The sequence below is a fragment of the Cherax quadricarinatus genome, chromosome 8 (assembly GCF_038502225.1).
Source record: "Cherax quadricarinatus isolate ZL_2023a chromosome 8, ASM3850222v1, whole genome shotgun sequence".
Classification (NCBI taxonomy): domain Eukaryota; kingdom Metazoa; phylum Arthropoda; class Malacostraca; order Decapoda; family Parastacidae; genus Cherax; species Cherax quadricarinatus.
In genome coordinates, this window is record NC_091299.1 from 3940688 (window position 1) to 3951810 (window position 11123).

The 11123-nt window shown below is 38.2% G+C and overlaps 1 protein-coding gene across 1 annotated transcript; it reads left to right on the top strand.

Moving 5' to 3' along the window:
* Positions 1–7909: 7909 nt before the first annotated feature.
* On the top strand, positions 7910–9861 carry LOC138852435 (uncharacterized PE-PGRS family protein PE_PGRS20-like). Its single transcript, XM_070083091.1, has 2 exons — positions 7910–8010; positions 8120–9861. Exons 1-2 carry the CDS (start codon positions 7989–7991, stop codon positions 9721–9723), a joined length of 1626 nt encoding a protein of 541 aa, XP_069939192.1. The 5' UTR covers positions 7910–7988; the 3' UTR covers positions 9724–9861.
* The last annotated feature ends 1262 nt before the right edge of the window (positions 9862–11123 follow it).

An 11123-nucleotide genomic window follows, 5' to 3' on the forward strand; every position in this document is an offset into this window, starting at 1 on the left:
ACGCTCATCATGCCATATAGGACAAGCAAAAATTTGTGTATGCAATAATTTCGCCAAAACCATTCTGAACTTAACGAAAAAAATATATTTCACTGAGTTTGTTTAGTATTAAATTACTGTAAACAAATCTAAAATGTATTTAGTTGGGTTAGGCTAAAATAAATTGCTCTTGTTATAATATGGTTAGGTAAGTTTTCTAAGATTCTTTTGGTGCAAAATTAAAAAAAATTACATTAACATTAATGAAAAAAATATATCTTTCAACGTATAAAAGAAAATTTCAGAAAAGATTTAATTTTAAATGAGTTCTTGCTAATTGACCAGTTTTACATATTCGCACGACATATATATATATATATATATATATATATATATATATATATATATATATATATATATATATATATATATATATATATATGTATATATATATATATATATATATATATATATATATATGTATATTATATTTATATATATATATTTATATGTTTATATATATATATATATATATATTTATATGTATATATATATATATATTTATATGTATATATATGTCTATTTATATATATATATATGTATATATATATATATATATATGTGTGTGTGTATGTGTGTGTATGTGTGTGTATGTGTGTGTATGTGTGTGTATGTGTGTGTATGTGTGTGTGTGTGTGAGTATGTGTGTGTGTGGGTGTGTGTGTGCGTTTGTGTGTGTGTGTGTGTGTGTGTGTGTGTGTGTGGGTGGGTGTCTGTGTGTGTGTGTGTGTGTGTGTGTGTGTAATAACAAGTGGGAAAGACTAAAATCCTTCTTAGAACATTTCCTGAAGTTCCTCCGAGTCTTCACGTACACTATCTCTGGAGAATCCTATTCTCTGATGCTCCTGATATATATTGTACTTAATATGAGGAAACAATAACAGTGGGAGACTGGAGATGGTGACGCCAAGGTCGTGAGAGAAGCACTTTCTAAACTAAATATTTTATTCTCGACTATATGATCGAGCCCAACCAGCAAAAAATCCCATAGTTCAGTAATCCAAAATACCCTGTCTTTTCCCTACTAATCCTACTGAAGTTATTTCGATAAATTCATTAAAAAGCAAGAAAGGAAGCCAAGGTAATGTACCACCATAAATATTTAAGAGAGTTACTCACGTGCTATCAATTACCATTGCAACATTGCTCAAAAGATCATAAGAGACTAAAACTTTCCCAGGTACAATTAAGATATTCATGGTTACCCCAATACATGAAGGTGGAGACTCAACAGGTGTCAGCAACTTCAGGTTCATATCTAATTTGCCTTTGTTATCTAAAATTCTTTGAAAAAATTATTCATATACGAGTTTACTCTTTCTTAGTAGTCTACAATATACTTATCCCTGTCAGTTCGACTTCACGCCTGGAAGAAGTATGAATGACGTAATACTAAAAAAAAAATGCATGACTTTATTCATCTCTTGAAAACAGCGAATACCCTATAGGTTTCTTTATTGACCTTAAGAAAGCTTTTGATACAGCATACCACAGCATCCTGTTTCTTAAATTAGAAGATTATGGTATCAGAGATCATACTCCTGCGCACTTAAAATTCCTGTCTTAACGGCAGACACGAGCATGTCTCTCCATCAATGATATGAGTCTGGCAACTCGACCTATTAACACCTCAGGGCAGTGTCCTTGGCCCTCTATTATTCCCCACCTACGTCAATGACCTTCCCATTGCATCTCAGGAACTTAAACCTGTTTTGTTTGCGGTGGATGCAACTTTTGTCATCTCCAATTCAGATCCTGTTTCTCTCAGTAACACAGTTAATGACGAGCTCCTGAAGATACACAAGAGCTAACTGGCTGACTACCAATAGACTCCATTTTATTATTGACAAGACTTTCTACATGATGTTTGAGACCAGAGCTAAAAATGTCCAATGCAACATAATGATGAATGATTCACTTATTATAAGACAAGACGAGGGAAATTTTTTTGATCTCTACCCTGACAGATATTTAAAATTCAACACTCACATTCTGTACATATATAAGGTCCCCAAAACAGTGGCCATCCTCTCCAAGATATGTTACTGAGAGCTCCAGACAACATTACTTACTCTGTACTACTCTCTAATCTATCCTAATCTCACCTATGATGTTTGTGATTATTGATCACTACAGTAAATGAACTAAAAAATGGAAATCATAATATTTTTGCACGAATTTATCACTGAAGCTGCCAGACAACACTCTCCCCAGTTCTTCAAAAGGTGAAATTTAAGAAAGGTACATGTGCAACTGCTGGATATCTTTATTGATCAACGTTATGTCTACACAGTAGGCTTCTTCAATCCAATACAAAGTGGCAACAGAAGCAATGGTGATGTCAAGATAATGTAATCAGTCCATTAAACCTCGAGGAAGTAGTTTTGAGAGGGGTAAGTCCCTCAGCCTGGAGAAGAGTTTAGTTCCATAGTGTGGAAAAATGTGATACAGAAACAAGAGCATAGAGACACACTGAGGCGACGTAAATCTTCCAGGATGATGGACTCATCGCATCATCATTACATCTCCATTGCTTCTGCCGTCTCCTTTGTACTCGACTGATGAATTTTACTGTGTAGGCGAAACGTTTCAACAATAAAGATTCCAAACAGCTGCACATGTGACTTACTCATCTACTTATCGGTATTATGTGTCATTTATGCAGTTTAAACTTATTCAACATACAAAACTCATAATATTGCGCATACTGTATATACAGGACAATCAATACAGCAATAAACCAGTCAGCAGAACACAAAAAATACCTCTTTGATATTTCTTATGTTCGACTCAACCTGAGTAAAAAACTTCATGCGCAGAGAAGGCAACAAAATTTGGAAATCTGAGAGACTCCTCAGGTTCCTTATCTGCCAGACTCTCAATGCCATTTTTGAAAAGTACCCCTTGAATTTTACTGTTATTTCATATATTCATCTCAGAATCAACAATTTAAATTTAATACACGTTGTTACTGAAACAAGTGTTGTTACTGTACTTAACTTTCTTGTCACCATATCGTCTGACAGACTTAAAAGTTATTACTGAAGATAGCCACTGTGCTTCAATATATATCAATATTATATATATATATATATATATATATATATATATATATATATATATATATATATATATATATATATATATATATATATATATATATATATATATATATATATATATATATATATATATATATATATATATATATATATATATGTCGTGCCGAATAGGCAGAACTTGCGATCTTGGCTTAAATAGCAACGTTCATCTTGCCATATAGGACAAGTGAAAATTTGTGTATGAAATAATTTCGCCAAAATCATTCTGAACTTAACGAGAAAAATATCTTTCGACTGTGTTTGTTTAGTCCTAAATTAATGTAAACGTATTTAAAATATATTTAGTTGGGTGAGGCTAAAATAAATTGCTCTTATTATAATAAGGTTAGGTAAGTTTTCTAAGATTCTTTTGGTGCAAAATTAAAATTTTTACATTAACATTAATGAAAAAATATATCTTTAAACGTGCAAGAGAAAATTTCAGAAAGGACTTAATTTTAAATGAGTTCTTGCTAATTGACCAGTTTTACATATTCGGCACGACATATATATATATATATATACATATATATTTGTATATATATACATATATATATATTTATATATATAATGTATATATATATATTTATATATATAATGTATATATATATATATATATATATATATATATATATATATATATATATATATATATATATATATATATATATATATATATATATGGAAAACAACCACTATGAAAGAACAGAGAAATTCCAAGCGCATTCGTGACTACTCACATTATCAAAGAACTGCATATTTCCTTGATAATGTGAGTAGTCACGAAAGCGCTTGGAATTTCTCTATTCTTTCAGAGTGGTTGTTTTGCATATTTTGAAATCACCTGTTTACTGTGATCTTATTGCATATATATATATATATATATATATATATATATATATATATATATATATATATATATATATATATATATATATATATATATATATATATATATATATATATATATATATATATATATATATATATATATATATATATATATATATATATATATAAATATATTAGCAAGCAGTACAAAGAATTATAGTATCCCATGTTTATAAAGTCAGATGTTACTCTTCTGAAGTCTGAGTGAGTGAATGGATGGTCCTCTTTAACTTTATAGGAGATTTTTTAGACAGCTGATACCCAGTCCTAAATGACTTGCCCAGATGCTCACAGATTCTGTGTGAGAGTGCACAGTGGGCATCTGTAAGCATCTGGACGAGTCATTGAGGTTTGGCTATTAGCTTTCCAGACCGTCTCTAACAGCGATTTCTTATAGTGTAAAGGACCATCCATTTTATCACACTTATCTCGATGGCTTGATGCATTTTGTCTCAGAATCACCGTATATATCGAAGATGAGACTTCAACTGAAAAACACAACTTCAGCAAGTCAACTGTACACTCAGTCTAAGTTATTCTCTTTTAATCTCTGTTGTCTTGTATTTTGTAATATTTTTGCTAACACGCTGGGCGTCTTCCACAGAGGCAAGGTGAGCTGAAGAAGAAACACTTTCACCGTCATTTACGCTATCACTGTCTTGCCAGAGACTAACAGATACGACAATTTAGATGTCACTCTACACAACACATATCCCACACCTTTCCTTCAGGGGGCAGACACTGAACTTTCCACCTGGAAGTAAATGGTATAAAATACCGACACAATGGCAATATAAACACAAATGCAGTATGGCAATATAAACACAAATGCAGTATAATGTGATCCTTTATTGACTACGTTTCGCCCACACAGTGGGCTTTTTCAAGTCACAAACAGAACTACCTGGGGTGGAAGGAACGCGAGTATTTATAGTCCGGCTGAGGTCAGGTGAAGAATGCTGCATCTGATGATGTACCGAGTTGGGTTGTAGAGTCTAAAAACTTGGGTAGCTTGGAAAGGAGACTGGACAAGTTTGTGAGCAGACCTTCTACAGTGTTCTTATGTGGGATAGCGATGAAGAAGTTTCTTGGCAAGTGGTTCAGCTATGTTATAGAAGCCACTATTCTGGTTGAAGTTGTCGGATATAGAAATAAGTGATGATTCCAGGATTCTTCGGTATTGGGTGTTGTCTTCTGTGGCGATAAGTCTTGAGTTTCTGTAGTTTATCAAGTGGTTGTGTGAATTACGGTGTTGTACGCATGCATTCCTTGTGTCGTCAGACCTGCTTGCGTATTGGTGTTCTGAAATACGTGTTTGGAGGTCCCTTGATGTTTCGCCCACGTATAACTTGTTGCAGTCATTACAAGGGATTATGTATACCCCTGCAGAGGATGGAGGCTTGTCCTGCCTACTACTGGTGATGTCCTTGATGGTCGTGGTTGTGGAGGTAGATACTTGGAATGATGTTTTGGCAAAGATGTTGGAAACATGTTTGGCAATGGAGTTGGTGGGAAGGACTATGTATCTCTTCTCGGCAGTGTCTTCTCTGGGTGTGTTGAAGATGTTTAATGCTCGTCGTCTGCAGTCTCTGATGAAGTGACGAGGATAGTGGAGTTTGGAAAATACCTGTTCAATTATAGTGCATTCTTCCTCAAGGAACTCGTTGCTGCAGATTCTGAGTGCACGCAGGAAGAAGCCTATAATTACACCACGTTTGGTTTTGGTGTCGTGGTGAGAGTAGAAGTGGAGAAGATCGTTTTGGTTGGTGGGTTTTCGATAGACTTTAAAACGAAGTTCGTGGTCAGCTTTGCAGAGTAGAACATCAAGGAAAGGAAGAGTGTTGTCGACCTCTTCTTCAAGTTATGTTGACGTTATGTTGACGACATTCTCCTCATAACTCCTAAACGCTTCAACGTTCAAGCTCTCCAAGACAAGCTCAACCAGGTCGAGCCTTCAATCCAGTTCACACTTGAAGAAGAGGTCGACAACACTCTTCCTTTCCTTGATGTTCTACTCTGCAAAGCTGACCACGAACTTCGTTTTAAAGTCTATCGAAAACCCACCAACCAAAACGATCTTCTCCACTTCTACTCTCACCAAGACACCAAAACCAAACGTGGTGTAATTATAGGCTTCTTCCTGCGTGCACTCAGAATCTGCAGCAACGAGTTCCTTGAGGAAGAATGCACTATAATTGAACAGGTATTTTCCAAACTCCACTATCCTCGTCACTTCATCAGAGACTGCAGACGACGAGCATTAAACATCTTCAACACACCCAGAGAAGACACTGCCGAGAAGAGATACATAGTCCTTCCCACCAACTCCATTGCCAAACATGTTTCCAACATCTTTGCCAAAACATCATTCCAAGTATCTACCTCCACAACCACGACCATCAAGGACATCACCAGTAGTAGGCAGGACAAGCCTCCATCCTCTGCAGGGGTATACATAATCCCTTGTAATGACTGCAACAAGTTATACGTGGGCGAAACATCAAGGGACCTCCAAACACGTATTTCAGAACACCAATACGCAAGCAGGTCTGACGACACAAGGAATGCATGCGTACAACACCGTAATTCACACAACCACTTGATAAACTACAGAAACTCAAGACTTATCGCCACAGAAGACAACACCCAATACCGAAGAATCCTGGAATCATCACTTATTTCTATATCCGACAACTTCAACCAGAATAGTGGCTTCTATAACATAGCTGAACCACTTGCCAAGAAACTTCTTCATCGCTATCCCACATAAGAACACTGTAGAAGGTCTGCTCACAAACTTGTCCAGTCTCCTTTCCAAGCTACCCAAGTTTTTAGACTCTACAACCCAACTCGGTACATCATCAGATGCAGCATTCTTCACCTGACCTCAGCCGGACTATAAATACTCGCGTTCCTTCCACCCCAGGTAGTTCTGTTTGTGACTTGAAAAAGCCCACTGTGTGGGCGAAACGTAGTCAATAAAGGATCACATTATACTGCATTTGTGTTTATATTGCCATTGTGTCGGTATTTTATACCATTTATTTACATAAGCAGTATAATGAGAACCTTTATTGATAACGGTTCGCCCACACAGTGGACTTCATCAAGTCACAAACAGATCAGATCTGATCTGTTTGTTACTTGATAAAGTCCACTGTGTGGGCGAAACGTTATCAACAAAGGATTACTTTGTACTGCTTATGTGTTTATTTTTCCACTGTCCACCTCCAGGAGCGAAGTCCGTCTAACCAGTTTCCCTGAATTCCTTCACAAAATATTTCCTTGCTCACCCTTCAACAGCTAGTGAAGTCCCCAAAACCCACTCCTATCTAACATGCTCACAAATGCCTGTAGTATGTCCAAGCCCCTTGCACACAAAACCTCCTTTACCTACCCCCCTCCCTCCCGCCTTTCCTCGATCGACCCCTAATCCTCTTTCCCTCCACTATAGATTTATATTCGTTATTTATTAAGTTTTTCATTATTTGAGTACAAAATTAATTGTTTAAACCGACGGAGTATTTTAAAATTATGTTAATGTAACAAGAAATATTATTTTTTGCTTATTTTTACAATAATTTACATTATATTTCCGTAGTTCACTGATTTTATATTCGATTATTATGAGCACACTCATTATGCATAATTTGTAGTAATACGTCGACTTTGCTATCTTATTGCACAGATAATTAAGGGTTAATGCAGTAAGTCGGCGAGCCTGGTTAGCAATAGAGTGACCTTCCGGAATATAAATCGTAAAGGAGAGAGGAAGACAGACAGCCGAGGATACTGAAAGAGTAAGGTGGGTGGGCGGAGCTTGGTGAGAGCCTGGGTATAAAAGACCCATCGAACTTCTCCACCAGCATCACTCTTCAGGACCTTCCTCCTCTAGCTGACTCAAGATCCATACTTCTCCTTTTTTTAAAGTTAGCTTTTCTGTAGCCGATAACAACAATGAAGGTTCTTCTGTTCATTGGTGAATATAGCTTAACTTTCAGTGTAGAAATAAAGTTTTATAAAAATTGATAATTTTGAGGGAATTTTGCTGTTTTATACAGTTACAACTACAAAGTTTTCTTTTACAGTACTTCTAGGTGTGTCCATTGCTGACAAGCCTCCACCTACAAGTTACGGAGCTCCAAATGGAGGTTTCGGTAATGGGTTTGGTGCCTCAAATGGAGCCCCGAGTAATGGTTACACAGCTCCAGGAAGCAATGGCTTTGGAGCGACTCACATCAATGGAAATGGAGCTCCATCGGGCAATGGATTTGGACGCTCGTCAGGTAATGGGTTCGCAGGTGCTCCAAGCAATGGATATGGAGCTCCCCCAAGTAACAGGTATGGTCCCCCAACAGGTTCTAATGGACTAAATCAGGAACTGGTTGCTCTGGAGGAGAACATTCCCGGAGGCGGCGTCCCCGGTGAAGACTACCCAGTCTTGTCTTCTCCACCAGACACTGGCTTCTCTTGTGATGACCAGGCAGTGCCTGGTTATTATGCTGACACCGCTCCTGATGCCAGCTGCCAGGTGTTCCACATTTGCCAGGACCGTGCCCTCAGACGCCAGAAGGACTCATTCCTGTGCCCCAATGGTACCATCTTCAACCAGCAGTACCTGGTGTGTGACTGGTGGTTCAACGTGGACTGTTCTCAGGCTGAGAACTTTTACTCCGTCAACGAACAGATTGGTGTTGTTCCCAGTGCTGGCTATGGTTATGGCCCCATTGCTAACGGTATTACCAATGGAATTGTTAATGGGAATGGTAATGATTATAATGGAAATGGAAGAAACGGGAACGGTGGGAATGGTAATGGTAGGAATGGAAACAATGGCTATGGATTGAATGAAAATGGAAAGAACGGAAATGGAGGTAATAATGGTGCCAGAGGTTATGCAACCAATGGAAATGGAGGTAGTAATGGTGCTAATGGTAATGGTGCCAGAGGTTATGCAACCAATGGAAACGGAAGGAATGGAAATGGAGGCAGAAATGGTGCCAATGGCTATGGATCCAATGGAAATGGAAGGAACGGAAATGGAGGTAGCAATGGTGCCAGTCGTTATGCAACCAATGGAAATGGAGGTAGTAATGGTGCTAATGGTAATGGTGCCAGTCGTTATGCAACCAATGGAAATGGAGGTAATAATGGTGCTAATGGTAATGGTGCTAGTGGTTATGCAACCAATGGAAATAGAGGTAGTAATGGTGCCAATGGTTATGCAACCAATGGAAATGGAATTAATAGCAATGGAGGCAATAATGGTGTCAATGGCTATAGACCCAACGGAAATGGAATTAACGGAAATGGTTACATTAAAGGTGCCATTAGTAATGGCGCTACTGCTTATAGAACCAATGGAAATGGTGCTGGTAACGGTGCCAATGGTAATGGTGCCAGTGCCTATGAAACCAATGGGAATGGTGCTGGTAATGGTGCCAATGGTAATGGCGCTAGTGCTTATGGAACCAATGGAAATGGTGCTGGGAACGGTGCCTATGGTAATGGCGCTAGTGCTTATGGAACCAATGGAAATGGTGCTGGTAACGGTGCCAATGGTAATGGCGCTAGTGCTTATGGAACCAATGGGAATGGTGTTGGTAACGGTGCCACTGGTAACGGAAATGGTGCCAGCAATGGATATACCGCCCCAGCTCCCCCCTCCACTTCCTATGGAACTCCATTCTAATATGACCTCTTCTGCCTCCTGTCGTCTGCCTCTTGTACGTCTCTGCTACAAAGGTTCGACTTTTGAACGGATGAAGAGCTAACGTTACCTTTCTTGTAAATATTTATACTGATACATAATTATAAATTAGGACACAAATGTCTCTCTCTCTCTATATATATATATACATATATATATTGTATAATAAAAATTCTTGAATGCTGAGTACACTGATTTCATTCGCATCCTCCGTAAAATACCGGTTCTCTGGGTTATATATGAGGTTCGTATTAAGGTTCGCATTAAGGACACTAATTTTTGAAACAAGGATCACCTTATTGTCTTCAACTGGATTTATTGTGGGCTTAATGACCCTTGTGTAGTAGACAGCCTCACAGGAAGGTTGAATCACGCAACCATCTCTCACAGGAGGGTTGAATCATGCAACCATCCCTCACAGGAAGGTTGAATCAAGCAACTGTTTCTCACAGGTTGAATCAACCATCTCTCCCTCACAGGAAGGTTGAATCATGCAACTCTCCCTCACAGGAAGGTTGAATCATGCAACTCTCCCTCACAGGAAGGTTGAATCATGCAACTCTCCCTCACAGGAAGATTGAATTAACAATCTCTCCCTCACAGGAAGGTTCAAGCAAGCAACTCTCCCTCACAGGAAGATTGAATTAACCATCTCTCCCTCACAGGAAGGTTGAATCAAGCAACTGTCCTTCACAGGTTGAATCAACCATCTCTCCCTCACAGGAAGGTTGAATCAACCAACTCGCCCTCACAGGAAGGTTGAATCAACCAACTCTCCCTCACAGGAAGGTTGAATCAACCAACTCTCCCTCACAGGAAGGTTGAATCAGCCAACTCTCCCTCACAGGAAAGTTGAAACAACCAACTCTCCCTCACAGGAAGTTTGAATCAACAAACTCTCCCTGAAAGGAAGGTTGAATCAACCAACTCTCCCTCACAGGAAGGTTGAATCAACCAACTCTCTCTCACGGGAAACTTGTATTGCCTGGTCTGTGGTCGCAAGAGTTAAGTTATTCTGAGATTTTCAATTTTATTTCCATTGAAGGTTAAACACAAGTCTCTCTCTCTCCCTCCCTCTCTCCCTCCCTCCCTCCCCTCTCTCTCTCTCTCTCTCTCTCTCACTCTCTCTCTCTCTCCTCACAAGAGTAGATGATTCAGTAGATGGCACTAGGTGCCTCTGCGTTAGCAGAATTAGTCAAAATTAGAAGTGGAACTACTGTTATAAACAATTCTGTGAGTGGCAGTAGAGTAACAGGAGTAGTAAGATAAAAAAAAAAAGGTACTAATTTAGGAGAGATAGTTGCAGCCTACCCACGTCTTCCATTTGGTTGTAGGTACACACTTTGATCTTAGGCAAAAGATCGAGAAACAATTCGGTTGCA